General features: G+C 39.9%; 1 protein-coding gene across 2 annotated transcripts in view; it reads right to left on the bottom strand.

The window, feature by feature from the left end:
- Nucleotides 1–16,470, bottom strand: part of CBFA2T2 (CBFA2/RUNX1 partner transcriptional co-repressor 2) — a gene marked incomplete at both ends in the record, with an annotated part of 99,432 nt that extends 82,962 nt beyond the window's left edge. For both annotated transcript variants that reach the window (XM_084247550.1, XM_084247551.1), the window contains one exon: nucleotides 16,437–16,470. In XM_084247550.1, the coding sequence (XP_084103676.1) occupies nucleotides 16,437–16,470 (34 nt within the window). The remainder of the gene's footprint in view (nucleotides 1–16,436) is intronic.
- Between the last annotated feature and the right edge of the window lie 1,023 nt (nucleotides 16,471–17,493).

The following is a 17,493-nucleotide window of genomic DNA, read 5'->3' as shown; positions in this document are numbered from 1 at the left end:
CATATACTTAATTATGTGGGCCTTTGCTCTGGCAGATATAATTTCCCTTTATTCTCTCACTGTACTATACTTGATTCCTCTCAAGAAGGAAAATGTTCAAAAAAAGTAAAACTTTTCTCAGCTAGGTGAGAATTAATCCCATTTTTAAAATGCTCTTGGAAAATGAGAATTTAATCATCTTAATTCATGAAAGTCTACGACTTAACCCAACACATCTCAAATTTTAATGTACATGTAAATCACCTGGGGAAATCTTATTAAAATGCAAATTAAGTATGTTTGGACCAGAGCCTGAGATTCTGCATTTTTAACAAGCTCCAGGTGACAATGACGTGGCTCATTTTCAGAATATACAGTGTCTATCTACTCTCCATGTGGCTGAGGTAAATTTGCTGCTGCCTGCTCCTTCTTATGGGGTTCCAAAAGGATTAAGTATACAACTAGCAAATTTCTGCAAAACAATCTTTAAAAGTTTGTCAATCCCCTATGCTTTCTCTTTACCAGACAGAGTTCCTTGGTACTTTTTTTCTTAATTATCTGGGGAATCTTCTTTGAACCCTTTTAAATGCTACCACTTACATCTCCTAACCTAAGACATAAATAAGAAGTTAAACCTTAAGTATGATGGAGCAAATTCCTAACTCCCTTCATACAGCCCAATGGTATGACTGCTTCTGAAACAACATTACAATACAGGTTCATTTTAGTTTGCAATCCCAGATAACCTGTGTAGGGTAAAGAAAAATGTCAGGCTTTTCTGCCCTCCCGCCATCAGGATAGATGATGGATCCTTGCAGTCCTGAATGCATGCCTGATGGCGGGCACCTGGAATAGGGTGCGGGCATACGTAGATGGGATTCACCTGGGCTGAGACTGGGCTTTTAAGGGTGGTGTCATGGGGACGCCAGCAGAAGCCGAGAGAGAAGCAGAGCCATGAGAAAAGCAGAAAGAATGTGAGAGAAGGTGGGAGAGCCCAGAGTGAAGACTTTCTGGGGGCTGGGAGGGCTGCCAGCCTCCCAGTCCCCCAGCGCCCTTGCCTGCCGTGTACCTGGTAATCTAAATAAAAAAAACCTGCAAAAGCCACTGAGGACTCTGACTCCTCCTTTACCTGGTCTGCTGGATCAGAAAACCTGCACCGTGTCCCATCCTGACCTTACAACCTGAAATTATGTACATAATAATTTGCCCTCTACATTAAATTGACCCAATTAGGTGTTTTTTTTTTTTTTTGCAAAATATCACTGGATTTGATCCACTTTTTCAGAATTAAAATTACATTGAATTTTAACTTATTTACACAAAGAACCAGGCCTTGGCACTGAGAACTGACTTATTTTTCATAAGTCTTAGTGTCCTCATGTGAAATAGTTAGGAAGGAGGGATATAAATATCTCTAGTCTCTCTTCCAAGAGTCTATGGCTTAGAGTCCCTATTTCCTTTGTCTTCAGTGCATGGTATCTATGCCCTTTATTTTGTCCAATGAAAGGCCCTTTTTGCTTACTTCTCTGTTCCCCAGAGAAAAAAGCCTGCCATACACTATATAGATATATGACTACATTTATCTATCTTTACGAGGAACTCTCTCAGAGAGGCTAACATAATTATCTGGAAAATCCTCAAGTTACTCAAAACAAAAACTAAACTTAAAAAACAAAAACATATTGTGCCTCCCTGGTGGCCTAAGGGTTAAGTTTCAGCACTATCACCACTAGGGCCTGAGTTTGATCTGCCACCAGGAAGCTAGCTAATCCACATATGGTGCAGTAGATCTCGCCTGTCTCACCTGCTGCTCCCCTTAGCAGTATATTTCAGTAAATCCGCCTGTTCTGCTCCCCACTCTGTCTCTGGTGAATCCTCTTACCCCCCTACACCCCGCCCTCGCCCCGCACCTCTGGCCTACACCCCAGTTCTACACAAATACAAACAAACAAATTATCTTTCTCAGTGCCAATCCAATAAAAAGACAAGCAGTTGAATATAAACCTTTTGGTTCACTTTTGTTAATGTGTTGTTCTGACCAGAGTAAACACCTTTGTACAGGTAAAAGCTGCGATTAGATGTATGTGACTGGAGATAGCTGTAGCTGTTGAAAAGCAATCAATCAGCTCTTCTCCTAAGTCTCACCAGCTGTGTTTTCCTGATGACACAGAATCTGTCCACCTGCTCCCACAGATGGTACAGCTGCAGTTAAAGTAAAACACCTGGTTCTGTGCACCATTCCATGCAGTTTGCTAGAACAATGCTGGCTGCCTATGAGGCAAGATATGGTCAATGTTTTCATTTTACTGCCCAGATTAAGACCGACATTGTTTTTAACTGCAGGAGGCTAAAATGCCTCTATTCCCAAAATATAAATACAATGTTAAAGAAGTTATAATGTCAAAAGAATTGTTATAACGTAAAAATTCTAATTACAAACCTGGTTGTCATCACTCACTTTCCTAGTAAAATGAGTTTATTATTCCCTAGCATTATTCCCTTATTATTCCCTAGTGTTTCATATTAAGAATGGTAGTGTCAATACCGCTGAATGTACCGAATGAATGTATAATATTTATTAGCATGTGAGAAATGAATTTTTTTCTTCCTAGTTTTATCCTTAAGAAAATTTTTAATTGAGTTTTTTTTTTAAATTCTCTTGACAGGAACTTAAAAGTTAAGTTCAAATTAAATCCTCAGAGGAATTTTCTTCCCATTAAAATTCATCAATATTGGCAAACTAAAATCAAACTATGTCCTAAGCAAAGAAACAAACACATTCATGAGGTGATAAAAGATTTTATACCATACATAGTCCATGAGTTAGTTTCATTGTTAAGAACATAGCTTTTAGGATATTTTGATGGCTTATGGAAAAGATGGTACGAAATATTAGAAATTAGGAATATAGTAAACATATGTTTTCTGGTTGGTTACCAGAAAACTATACGGTATACTACTTGCATATAAAATAAAAAGCAATCAAATTAAAGATACATTCCTGAGCTAAAAATAAAACTTCAGTTCTCCCAACTTGTTAGCATTAACTAATCCCACTCCCTAATGCCTGCTCAGACATTTCCATCTAGCACTTTTCTTTTAATGATTTATTTTATTTATGCATACAAGAGCTGGGATGCAGGCCATAGATGTGGGGGTGAGAGGATTCACCAGAGACAGAGTGGGGAGAACAGGCAGATGTACTGAAATACACTGCTGAGGGAGCAGCAGGTCAGGCAGGAGAGATCTGCTGTGCCATGTGGGTCACCTTCCTGGCCGGGATCAAACTCATGCTGCAGTGGCTGTGGACAGCTTCATAGTGCTGATGCTTAACCCCCTTGCGCCACCAGGGAGGCCCCCCTCCATTAGCACTCTTATTACAAAATGTTTTATATCAAAAAAGTTTTCCTCCTGGAAAATTCTTCTTCCATTTGGTCTTCGTAAGGTTTAGACACCTCAAGGCGTTGTTTCTTAAACTCTTTAGACTACCTAGAAAGTGGTGGAATGCAGATTCCTGGGCCCTACTCCAACCGCCAGAATTTAAATCTCTTGGAGGTAAAGTCCTAGAAGCTGCATTTAACAAGCTTCCCAGATGTTTGGGAAATGTACCCCAAAGCTTACATTGCATTTTTTCCTCCATAATCATTTTAATATAAACCTATCTGTTACCTGATATTTAGCTTCATCGCTATGGAGTTCTGAGACACATACAAATTCATTTCCTTTTGGATCTATCTTGTTTTCTTATCCCCCTAACAGTCAGTAGCCCACTGACTAGTTGAGAGGTTTTGTGCAAATACTGAAATTATCCTACCACAGTAGTTCAATTCCTTTTTCTTTCTGACAAAAATATTAACAGCATGGGAAATTGATGAGTGCATCACTAAAAGATATTAAAAGCAAAATGCTGTATGTATTAGTTTACAATGGTGGAGATAACCACCAAAATATTTTCATGACATCAGTGAGCTGAAAATTACAAAGCTTCTAGGAATTAGGCATGAAGAGTCTTGTCCTAAAACTTCCTCTATGTCATCAATAACAAAAATGAACTATATTAATTTCCAGCACATTTCTGTCTAGTTACAGAACTTCCCAGGGCCAATCATTTATTTCTCTATTATCAGACATGGAAAAAACATTTGTTACAATCACGGGTTATAGGTGCATTTGCAAGAGTAAACTGCTCCAATATGGACGACCTTGCACTTTCTGAGAAAGGAAAAAGGATTTGAATGGTGCTTGGCCCATCTCATGAAGCGTCAGTCATATATCTGCCTTTTTTACAGAGTATGTAGAAAGTTCTCTGAAATGAAAGGTGTGATCACTTTAAAGGCATCTCACTGCTAACACTGAACAGATCAATAGTGAATGTTGCTGTCGTTCATAGAATCTGGTTCAAGGTACTTAAAACAACAGAGGAGATTAATGTTTCTGCTCTTGTTTAAAACAAATCTGACAGATCAGTTTTATGCAATTCCCACCTGACCTGAAATTATAGACTCTGCAAAATTCTATGAACAACATAATTTCATTTATGAAAAAGTAATATACATTTTTGTGTTACAAATGTGTATAAGGTATCCAAAAAAGTCTGGGAATATACACAAACTCAGTGATTGGTGAAAAGGAATTTTTACTTTTTATTCCACTTGCTCTAATTTTTTAAAAGACTATTTTATATTACTTTTGGAAACTACTTTTCAAAAATTACAATGTGAAAGCAGAATATTAAGTAATTATTCTTTCAGAATGACTAAGTGGAACAGGGTAGCTAACAAAGTTAGTCAATTATAATGCTACAAAATTAGGACTTGGGTTCAGGTCTTAATCTCTTCTGCCAAACTGAAGAGACATGCGTCTGAGTCAATTATCCTCACAGCCTCAGTTTCCTCAACCGTAAAATGGAGATGGTAATAGTACTGAATTCAAAGGCATTGTGAGTTCTGAATACTACTACTCTGTATGACTCTTAAAAATCTTATTTTGAAATGGCAAGCTCATTATTTCCCTTGTGAAATAAACTGATGCCTAAAAATACAGCTTGGCAAAAGCAAATAGTGCAAAGGAAACAAGTAAAATGTTATTGTAGAGTCACATTAAGTATAGATTAAAAGAAATGAAAAAAAGTGAAATCCCCATGTAAATTATTCTTCAAGTTGTGTATATATTAAAAACATGCTTTAAAATACAATGTGAAACACTATATGGTTAAAAATTTCTTAAAATAATTCATAATGTACTTTATGCTTATATAGAGCTTCAAAGATCAGTATAGCAATGATCATTTTACACAGAAGAGCAGACACTGAAACTATGGTAGACTTGATTAAATCTATACTAAATCTGGTAAATTTTAGTCACAAATCTTTAAAAGTATCCAGGAATATTCTCAATAAATAAATTCCTAATACTTTACTTCCTTGTCAAATCTCACAATATAGAAGTCTACATAATCCAAAATCTAGATGGACTTTACAATGATGTTCAAATGGCGAAGAGAATTTGTTAGCTGTGTATAATGCCAAAGGCCATGCTAGCTTCAACCTCTACTTTCATTCACCATGTTACTTATCTATCCTGCTGCCTACTCAGTGTCTCTAACAGGCATTTCACGCACAATGCACCCATATGAAATTCTTGATTCCCCATCCTTTCCAAACCTACTTAGGGGTTCTTACACTCTCCCCAGTCTCCCTTATAGCAATAATTTAGCCACTTAAGCCAATAACCTTGGGAGTCAACTTTAACACACAACCCCCACCATCCAATCCACTGGAGCAAATACTGCCAGTTCTACCTATCTCTCTGGTCCAAACCACCAACCTCCCTTTTTTGGCCTATAGCAATAATTTTTTTTAATTAATTTTATTTTTTTTACATCATTGTTCAGTTTGAAATATCTGCATAGCAATAATTCTTAATTCATATTTCTGCCTCTACCCTTGCCCCACTAGTGTTTTTTCCAAGAATAAAATGATCCGTTTAAAGACAAAGCAAAGAAAGTCACTCCTCTGCGCAAAATCCTCCTATGGCTCCCCAGCTCATTTAGAAAATCCAAAATCTCTTCCCCAATTCTTAATAAACTATAGGTTCTGGCTCCTGTTTACCTCCCTGAGATTAGCTTCTACCATTATTGCTGCCAGTCAGTATGTTTCCACCATAGTAGTCATCTTGCTGCTGTGTATACGCATCAAGCATGTTCCCACTTCAGTGCTTTGAGATTTGCTATTACCTTTGCCTGGTTTGCTCTTCTCCCAGGTATCCCCATGAATAGCTTACCTTTATTCACATCTTTGCTTAAATGTCATTTGGTCAGAGAAGTCTTAGCCACTTTATCTAATACCTCCAACCAACAAACATCCTTAATTCTCTATCACCACCTGAATATATTAAACACGTGTGTAAAATAATATTTTTATTGAAGTACCACTGTATTATAACTAAAATATTACCTTTAAATTACTTTATATTTCAAGATCTTGAAGAAGACTTCATTTTGTTCTATGGACCCTTTGTAACAATAGCAGCTCAGCAAAATGTTAAGACTGGTGAATATGTAAAATAAATGGAATGCTCATGGATTGCTAATGCAAGTACTGGTACAACTCCAGAGAATTTCTGATAGGATCTACTAAAGCTGAACATACATATACTTAACACTCTAATTCCTATCCAAAGTATATACTCAACAAAAAGACATACAAATATATGGAAAAAAACACAGAAGAATGCTGTTTGTACCATTTTTCCTAATGGCCAGAAACTAGAAATAATCAAAGTATCTATCAACAAAATTGTGGTATTTTAAAAGTGGAATTTTATATAGCAGTGAGAATGAGCTATTAACATAAGAACATGTGCCATTTCAAGTAAGAGCAACCCAATAACTGAAGAATACACAATAGATGAGTCTATAAAGTTCACTTTTCTTAAAAGGCAAAACTAATGAATGGTAATAGAGGTCAGGGTATGGTTATTCTGGGGGAAGGGAAGAATATAAACTGGCAAGTGAGATGTGGGTTCTCAAATAGTTACTGCTAATATCCCATTTTCTTGACCTGGATAGCAGGATCACAAATATGATCATTTTGTGAAAATTCATTGAGATTTACACATTTTTGCTTGATAAAAAGTTTATACAGAGAGTAAAATTATAGGGTGAAAAAAAATCACACTGACAAGGTATTGTCCAACAGCTATTATTGCTAATAGTTCACCTTTTAAAGATCCTTCTTTTTTTTTTTTTAATGTTTTTATTTATTTTGCGTAGAAGAACTAGGGTGTAGGCCAGTTATGTTGGAGAGGGTGGTGAGAGAGGATTCACCAGAGACAGAGTGGGGAGAAGAACAGAGGGATTTACTGAAATACACTAAGGAGAACAGCAGGCAAGACAGGAAAGGTCTGTTGCACCATGTGGGCTAGCTACTTGGCCGGGGATAGAACTCAGGCCCTAGTGGTGATAGCACTGAGACTTAACCCCTAGGCCACCAGGGAGGCCCCAATATCCTTCTATTAATCATCATAAGCAAAAGTTATTTTCATTTAAAATATAATTTAAGGTTAAGTAACTGGCTAAAGTAACATCTCCAGTCACCTCTAAACTGGAGCCAAGTGTTGAGAAAACCAACCCAAAGATCCTTCTCATTGAGCCACACTGTCAACCCAGATATAAGACCCTCTTTAAATAAGACAAATTTATTCATCTGTTACTGACAGACCTCTCCCCAAAGGTTTGTTTTTTAATGCCATCATTCAACATAAATTTAGTAAAACAGAAGTTCTGTTTTCCTCCTAATTCTAAGGGATAAAATCAGTCTGTGGTGTTCTAACATTTAATTGGCATGGATTATCTGCCTGATTTCTCTGTAATAGAAAGAAGGAAAAGGTTCACATGTAAACAGGATTGATTTGGCAAATGAACAAATGTATAAAGAGATACTTTCCTTAAAACAAGTTTGCACTCCACAACACATGGCTAAACCCTCACACAATAAATCAACTCTTCAGCAGCCTCCAATTTAAAAAAAAAAAGCTGGAGTAAAACCAACTAGGCCCGAGTAGGATCCCAATTTCCTATTTCTGATAACAGCTATTTAAATAAATACCTCTTGATTAATAAATTTCTTTTTCTTTTAAAGATTTATTTATTTATGCATACAAGAACTGGGGTGCAGGCCAGAGGAGCAGGGTGGGGGTGGGGGGGTGGGGTGAGAAGATTCACCAGAGACAGAGTGGGAAACAGAAGAGGTAGATTGACTGAAATACACTGCTGAGGGCGAGTAGCAGGCGAGACAGGAGAGGTCTGCTGAGCCATGTGGGTCAGCTCATTAGCCAGGGATCGAACTCTTTCTGCAGTGGCTGAGGACAGCTTCATAGTGCTGATGCTTAATCCCTTGCGCCGCCAGGGAGGCCCCAAATTTTAAATTTCTATCAACCATCCAGATAATCCTGTCACACTTAGTTCTAATCTTGCATGTATGGAAATGTGCTATAATCAAAAAAAGTTTTGATTACTACACAGTTTCACTGCCACAATCAAAAGTGCTATAAAAAATTGAGGAATTTCAATTGCTTTGAAAATGGAAATGAGAGCCTTAATTAGAAAAGATAACTGATAAACTAAATATGACCCAACTGTTGTCTCAAAAACTTCGCATGTCATAATAATCTGTATAGTTATCCTATTCATCTGCAGCCAGCAAAAAAACAAGGAAGCAATTACAGAAGGTTATTAGATACCATGTATAGAGTAATTCGGTCTGAGGACTTGATCGCAGTAACCTCAGAAATTACAGCCTCTTGGAACCTGACTGTAGAATGAGAAAGACCTCAGAGATCTGTTAGTTCAACTATCTTTTTTTGATTTTCTATACTGAGAGCACTTCTTTGCCTCGCTAAAAATCTGCATACCCACTATGTACACATAAGTGCTCAAAAAATGAGTTCAAGGACATAGAGGCAGCAAGAGCTGAGTAATCACTGTTTATGTTTTTGTGCTGATATAAAGCAGTTTCACAAAAATGAGAAAGAAGCTTATTTCTTATTAGCACAGGCACAAAGCTTATAAGAGACTGAGACAAATTTTAACAATAACTGAAAATAAGACCAGAGTTCATGAGGAAAATTGATCAGCAAATGATAACGTGAGTTAGTAATGTTCACTGCCAAAAAATATGCCAGAAGTCAGCAGTCTTCATGGCATAGCAAAGTTCTACTTCAACTCTTCCGTCATGCTAGTAGATAAAGCAATGTAATCCTACCAGAATCACTAGACAGAAGATGAGGACAAGAGGGAAAGGATAGAAATTGGTTCAAACAGTGATTCTGAACTCAGAAGCGTGGCCTGGGAGGCTATTTCAAAAAACAAACCAGAATATGTCATAACGTGGCATGTTAACAATCCAATAATATATAACTACTGTTAATCCACTCCCAAACCCAGTCCAGTCTTAATTTCCCCTATCTCCTGCTTGGGTTATGCTTTGCTGGTAGGGATATAAATTTGACAGGTCATTTCTGCAGAATAATTTGGCAGCATCTATCAAAATTACACAAATTGTATACCCTTGCCCTAGCAATTCTATTTTTAGGAATGTGCAGATTTATGGGATGATATTTTTATACAAGGTTATGAGCACTGTTTGTAAAAGCCAAAGACTGGAATATAAGTATCAGTACTATGGATTGTAGAAGAAAATAAGGATTGTGCATACATGCAATTACAGAAAATGTAAAATAAGGAAGTCCATTTATGGCCTACTGGAATACAAAAGAAACTGGTAATGCTATTTGACCCTAAGGAGGGGAAATGAGTGGTCGGGGCGCAGACATAGGGCCACTGTTCACGAAATACTCTATGTACAGTACCTTTTAAAAGTTGACTAATCTGAATACACTGCCAGTCCAAAATAATTAATTTTAAAAAAGTTGTTGGAAAGGACAAATAAATTTGGTTCAAGACAAGCATCATTTTCTCTAAGAAGTCTCATTGAAACACATGCACACATTCATATATATTAAATCAGATGCTCATCCTTGATGATTCTTAAGCAATTATCATTGCTTACCATTTGGTACTGAAACCATCAATCTGTCTTCCTCCCCCTCCCACTAGACTATACTTAAACTTCCCCAGGGCCTTAGAATTCTCTTTATATCCTTCAGCATCTGGTACTAAATGTTTATGATAGTAAACGAATATTTGAAATCAAGTTTCTTAGAAAAGTAGTGACCTTTAATCAATGACCTATAATGATAATTCATAATTAGTATAATTAGCTGTCTTTCCAGAATACAAATATTAGACCCCTCAAATAAATGATTTATTGAACTCAATTATCAGTGTAAGGAGAACCAAGAGACTGAAATGGCAAGTGAACTAAAATAATCCACAAGAAGGGACAGTCATATAAAAACAGTAAGAAATTAAATTTCACAATTTCATATTACTGTTTAATAAATAGTTTTTTTATGGAAACTCTCGTCACTCACCATATCATTCCTCAGAGTCAAACAGCAACAGAAGCAGCATGGACTATTTAGAGACCTATAGAAACACAGCAAGCCAAGCGTTGATGTCCACAGCTACCTCTAGGTGCTCCGTGGCTCTGAGGCCTATTTAGCACAGTTGGCAGCCCCATCTCCTCCCTGAGAAACTCCCTGTCTCCACCGATCCTTGCTTCACTATTCCCCAATAGCATCAGTGACAAGGGAAAAAGAGAGTAATTGTCCAAACTTAATTAAAATCCAGTTGTCAAGACTTTCATTACAAGAGCTACTGACAGAGTGTTAGGACACACAAGGAAAGACAAGCCAGAGATCTCTGAGGACAGGGACTGAATCTTAACCAACCTAGCCCAGCAGAACTTAGCACAGTACCTGCATCTATCTAACATTACCACAACAGGGTTGTTAAACAAATAACTTCACTTAGATCAGGAAGGGCATTTTCACTCAATTTGTAGTGTTTAAATTTTAAAAATATATTCATTTGTTACTTGTGTAAAACAAAGTAAATTTGGAAAAAAAGGGGGGGCCGTGTCTCCATGTACTACAGTAATATTGGCCATTATGTAGTGCTGCTGCATATTGTTTCTTCCCTATTTCTATATAATTTTTTTCCTGCAAACTTGTTCCCATTTAACCATGGAAATCACTAAAATTGAAGATTATTACTTATAATTATTAATTATAAAATCACTCATATAACAGCAAATAGTGACCAACATATTTTTTACAGGATTTGATTTCTACCTGCCTCCTGCTCTCAAATTTGGCTCCACTTCTCTAGTGGGAAACAAAATCAAAGACATAATCACTTCCTCAAAATCAAGAACAAAATCCCCTGCCACATTTTGGATAGAGAAAAATGTCACTGGTATTTTCTCTTTGAAGGGACAAGAAAGAGGATGGATGGGTAGTGGTAAGAAGATAGTAAACTAGCTGAAATTCACATGTGAATTAAAGGAAAATATTTATGATTAGAGTAGCTCTAGGGATATAAGATAAATATGGATAAATCTGTGGTCTGAATGTCTGTTCTTACATGGCCTTGAACAATTAAAAGCAGGCAGGACCTCTGTATGGAAATGGCTAAGTTAACAAAAGAATAAGGGAAACATTTGTGAGAGAGGAAAAGGTCAAAGTAGTGTGTCAAGGGAGCTGTGCTATGTCTGGTATTAACATTTCACTTGAGCTGCTGGAGAGGTCACATTACATATTTGTCGCCATCATCTAATTTAATTGAATGGTCTAGCCAACTCCAGAGCTATAAATCCAGACAGAGGATACCTAGCTCTGGGTTATTCTGAATTTTACTTTGATTTCTGCATTTAATTATAGCAATACAAAATAGAGGGGCAGAATCAAATATAAAGAGCCACATTCCAAAGTAAAGGTTCACTGCACAGTCCATATACTATACTTGATGATCCATATTTGACAGCTACTCAGAGAGCCATGCAAAATAAGCATGGACATTTCTTGGGCTTTTGATGTTCACTGCCATCATCTGCTTTGCTGCTAGGATCAGGAAACATATGGGATGAATTGGTAAAGGCTGCTGAGAGTTTTCTATTGCCTTTTTTCTTTAATTCATCTCTAAGGCCAATTCAGGATACCTCTGAACAACAGAACAAGGCCTAATGCAGTGGTCTTTAAATCACATCCCAATTCCTAGGACATTTCTAACAAGAAAAGACATCAGGGAAAAAAAGTTGCTGAATAAAAATGAAAGGAAATCAAGTTCTTCAGGGAACTCTGGGATCCTCCAGAACACAAAACTAAAAACCTCTAGTCTAACTGGTAAAAAGAAACAATGTGATAGAGAGTAAGAAACGGTGGGTTTTGGACTCTGATCTCAATGTATAAGGAGTGCACTCAACACCAGGAGTGACTTAATTTTGAATAGTGTGTGACCTTGGTCAATTTATTTAACTTCTTCTGAGTCTTATTTCCTCATCTGTAAAACTAACTGTAAATACTAACTCCCTCCCAAGGTAGCTTTAAGAATTACATGAAATGACCTGTGTGAAAAGTGGCGAGCAAAAAATCTAGCAGACTTTTAAAAAAATTCAACTGAACTTTCTAATCAGCTGACATGCTTGCTATAGATTCATTTTATAAGTTTGACTTATGGTACCCTAGTCTCTATGATTTCAGATAGCCTCAAGGTCTTCAAGGGGCCAAGACCTAGAAACCAGAAACAGGCAAAAAGTTAACCAGCCATAATAAAACCCAGAAACTGGCTCTGTCATAGTACATACACTAGCTCATATTGAGTGTGCGATCAGTCAGTACAGTGCTAGTGAGGGAGGCCCTTCTCCTTGGCAAGCTTACCAAAGCAGAAACAATAACCAGGAACTCTCCCTCATTAGCCTTCGAAGGATTTGAAGTAATCTTTACCACTGAGTAAAGTTCAAAGCAATACTCCAAGGATGGGAAAGGATGGAGTGAATCTAGAGGAGCAAATGGAAGGCACCTGATGAACCTCTGAGAAGTCTTTCTGGTACACTTTAACATTGCACCTATCATCCTGGTGGATAAGTACCAGATAAGGAGTTACTAAACATGACAATTTTCACCCCTTTTGAGATGCATGGGGCCATTCTATCATAAAATATCTATAAGCAAGTATTCACTACTAAGTATGGTCATTGCTATTTCACTTGTTAACTGTTCAGAATTCTTTTACAGGCCAATGATTTATGAACCTTTCCAAATGCTTATAGACTTTCCACTTAATAGGCAAAATAAATTACAAAGATATAGATACTATCATACCCTCAAGGAGCTTACAGTTTACAAGTTTATATTCTTAGATAACTCAGAAGGCAGAAAAAGGCAGCTGCTAACAGACAGGAAAGAGCTATAGTTCTGTGAAAGTTCTGGAACAGGCTTCCTTGCCATCTGATTCCTGCCAGGCACAACTCCAATCAGAACTCACTATTAACTTATTCACAAGGTATATAAGCTTCAACCAGGTTCCTGCAGGTCCAGATCTGGAGTATGACTCACCAACTTCCACTATATAACCTCAGTCAATAAGGTCCACCACTTCTAAAAAAGCCCCTCTTTCCTAGGCCTGGTTCAAATGTTATCTCCCTATCTGAATCTTATAGGACTGTAGAAGAACAATTAGTCATGCTTCCTCTGCATCCCCAAAAGCCTTTGCTTAGAACATGTAAAGCACTTTATCATTATCCATGTACCTGGACGTCCTGAATTTCACTATAGTGTGAGATACTGAGTTTTGCATGCATCCTCAGTCACTAACAGCACGGAAGAATGTGTCAAGCACAGTTAATTATTTACATATATTAACATATACATTATAATAATATGTTATCAATCATCAGAATAAAACGGCAAATGAAGAATTTTATCTTAACTTTACAGATGAAGAAAATAAACAAAAAGCCACGTAACATGCAACAATTCTAAAAGCTATTAAGAATTGGGCCCCGATCCTCCCCTGTGGCGTAGCGGTTGAAAGTTGGGTTGCGAAGCTGCCCACAGCCTCTGCGGTGCCGGTTAGATCCCGGCTGCTTCCGGCCACCGGAGGAGGGTCCCACATGGCATGCAGACCTCTCCTGCCGCCCCCTGCTCCCCTCAGCAGTGTACTTCGGTCCTTCTGCCTGCTGCTCCCCGCTCTGGCTCTGGTGAATTCTCTCACCCTCCCGCGCTTATGACTACACCCAGTGCTTGTATAAATAAATAAATAAATCTTTAAAAAAAAAAAAATTGGGCCCCAAGGTTTCAACCTAGGCACAACTCCAGAACTGAATTTCAACAGACCTACAGGGTTGAGGGAGAGGTCCCACTACAAAACCACTCTTCCCCAGGAAGTATAATTATTATTCACACACTGGAGTGCGGAAAGGAGATACTGGAACTTCTATATTTGTTTTAGCTCATCCTTTGGTATAACATCTATTTTTACACATAATAAAATGTACATAATACAGAGTACAGTCAACACTAAAATTGTAATTTAAAACAAACATTCATAGAACATGTGTGCATATGCACCCCTATTTACTGATGGGAAGAACACTAAAAACAATGGAGACCATTGCTCTAGACTACTTCCCCCAGGGACTCTGAGCTTATATATATTCTCTCTCCCCAGTTCTTCAGTTACAAACACTGGCCAATCATGATTATAGGTGAGCTTCCAGAGGCAAGAGTCTGCTCTTATTTATCTTTGTAATCCAAACGTCAGCACAGGGCCTGATGCTTAGCAGATGGTCAATGTTGAATATAACTGTATTAGGAGAACCTCAGTGAAAAAATTCTCTCAATATTTTAATTTTAATGCAATTTAATATATGCTTCCAGATTAAAAGAAAAAGCTAAGCATACTGCCTAGGAAATGTAATATACAATTCCCTTAGGAACACTAAAAAAATTAAAGTTACATAATAGACCAAAAATTGTACTTTGAAGCATATATTAAACTAAAAACTGTATAAAAGGTTCTGACATAAAAATTTAAATTCAGATAAAATGCTCTTTGACTTTACTGAGATGGTGCACCTTTGTCAGACCTAAAGCCTCATCTCTTTCTCTTCAGTTATAAACTCCAAGAGGAATGGATCAAACCATCAAAAGCAGCAACTACAGACTTGACTATAAAGAGACACCGGCTGCATGCATCTACTTCAAAATTCTCGAACCCAGTATTTAATGACTATAAAACAAAGAGAGGCTGTGTAAACCTCCCTTTTATGTGTTGAAGAATACTGGCTGAGGCTAGACTCGCAGGGACCCTTCCGTTCTTCAATTTGCTCCTCTGCAAAATGGGTATACTCAAAGTCTTATTTGCACCCTGACAAATATTAAAGGAGAGGAGAAAACATGCAAGATGGATTTATCGCTTTCCTCATTTACCACGTCTCCTCCCCCCCACCCCCGCCCCAAATAACTCAAAGTCCCATGACCACGCCACCACCCAATATGGGTCTACCTAGTTTGTTGCTCTATTTCCAGGGCCAAGAATGATACTTTTAACTTAATAGATGATTTAATAAATATTAAATGAATAGAATGCAAAATGCCTGGTGCTCAAAAACTGCTGGCTATTATTGTAAAGAGAAATAATTAAACTTTTATTGTTGTTATTAACAGACCCCAACCTCCCCCAAGGATCTCACAATTCTAGGAGGTACGCTAGATAAATGCTGGACTGAAGATAATGGAGGTAAGAAAAACCGGACAGAATTCAGGGCAGAACAAACTGAAGACCAAAATCATTACACAACCAGAGCCCAATTTAGGGCTTTTCCGAGTGAGGTTCACACTACACGAGGTTTATTAGCAATTACAATAATGACAGTTTTCACGCTTGTGCATGTGCCAAAGTCTGTGCCAAGCTTTCTAGTGGCCTCAAAAAACCCAGCGGGGGCTGGAGATTCTCTTCACGGCCCCACTTTGCAGATGAGCAAACTGAGGCTCGGAAAACTATGTAAGGTCACCGCCGGTGCGACCCCCGCCTGGTCTAGGAGCCTGGGCAGTCGGCTCCTCAGTGCACTCCACAGGCCACTCACAGGGGCCCCCCACCCCTCCTCCGCGCTCGGCCACATGCCCCTCGAAATCGGACGTGTGCGATGCGTCCCCTGGGGTCGGACTTAGTGGCTCCAGCGCCGGAAAAACCAAACAATCCCTGCCCGCGGGCAAGTTCCATGGACGCGGCCGGGCCTGGGCTTCGAGGCCGCGGGTCCCACCGTTTGGCTCGCACCGTGAGCCCTGAAACCTCCGGGAGGCACAGGACGCGGCGCGGCGGCCTGAGGAACCCAGGAAGGCCCAGACCGCGGCTTGACCTTGGATCCCGCGCCCCGCTTCGGGCCTCAGTTTCCCCGCCCGGCCTCGCGCCGGGGGCCTCGGGAACCGGCGCCTGCGTAGCCGAAGGCCCCTCACACGCCCCCCTCAGCCGCCCGCCTTCCCACCCCACTTACGCTGGAAGGCGGCCCCTCCAGGGACGCCCACCATCGCCGAGCGCCGCTGCCGCGCGCCTCCCGCCTCCTCTCGAGGCCCGGGTCCCCCGCAGGAGCCACCGCGGGACCTGTAGCCGCCTCGCTCGCCCGCCCCGGCCGCCAATGCAGCTGCCGCCACCGCCGCCGTTAGGCCGCGCGCCGCCCCGCCCCCCGCTTGGCCCCGCCCCGCCCTCTGGGCACGCCCCCGCCGCGCGCGCTCCCGTCCGCCAGACCAACGCACGCGGAAGCCCGGCCCTAGGACGAGCGGCCGCTAAACCCCGCCTCCTGACCTGCCCCACCCCTTCCGTGCGAACTTCCTGTCCTATCCGGGCCCGTCCTACTCCTTTGACCCGCCCCCTTGCGTCACGCGCGTCTGTCACGCGCACGGCCCGCTCTTCTGGCGCTGAGCGTCGGGCGGTGGTGGGTCTGTGCCCTGGAGCCGGGAGGCGGGTGAGGGGGTTGGAGTTCTAGGGGGCGGGACCTAGGGGAGGGGCCAATGTCTCACCTGAGTTCTCCAGGTTAGGGCCTGTTTCCCTTTTTGCAGGTCTTTGGATAGTGCCTTTTTGGCCTACAGTGTTCCAAGTACCTAAAATGCTATTATCAGAATCTTAATAACTATTAGCTGGCATAATTGAGCACTTTATCGTGCCTAGGTGCTATTTTTATACACTCCACACAGTTAGTGCTCATAAAGGAGAGAGTTATTTCTTTCTCTTTTCCAAACATGCAGAAAAAGGCTTTCCTAGCACCCATCTTGCCCACTGGTTACTGATAACAAAAAAGGAGGGATGGAACTGGAATCTAAGAATTTCTGTTATTTTTTTTAAAGATTTATTTATTTATGCAAACAAGAGCTGGGGTACAGGCCAGAGATGCAGGGGGGTGAGAGGATTCACCAGAGACAGAGTGGGGAACAGAACAGGTAGATTGACCGAAGTACACTGCTGAGGGGAGCAGCGGGTGAGACAGGTCTGCCTCACCATGTGGGTTGCTCCCTGGCCAGCTGAGGATCGAACTCGTGCTGCATGCTGCAGAGGCT

Source organism: Talpa europaea (assembly GCF_964194135.1).
Source record: "Talpa europaea genome assembly, chromosome: 11".
Classification (NCBI taxonomy): domain Eukaryota; kingdom Metazoa; phylum Chordata; class Mammalia; order Eulipotyphla; family Talpidae; genus Talpa; species Talpa europaea.
Note: the sequence above shows the minus strand (reverse complement) of the source record. Positions and strands in the feature narration are given on the sequence as shown.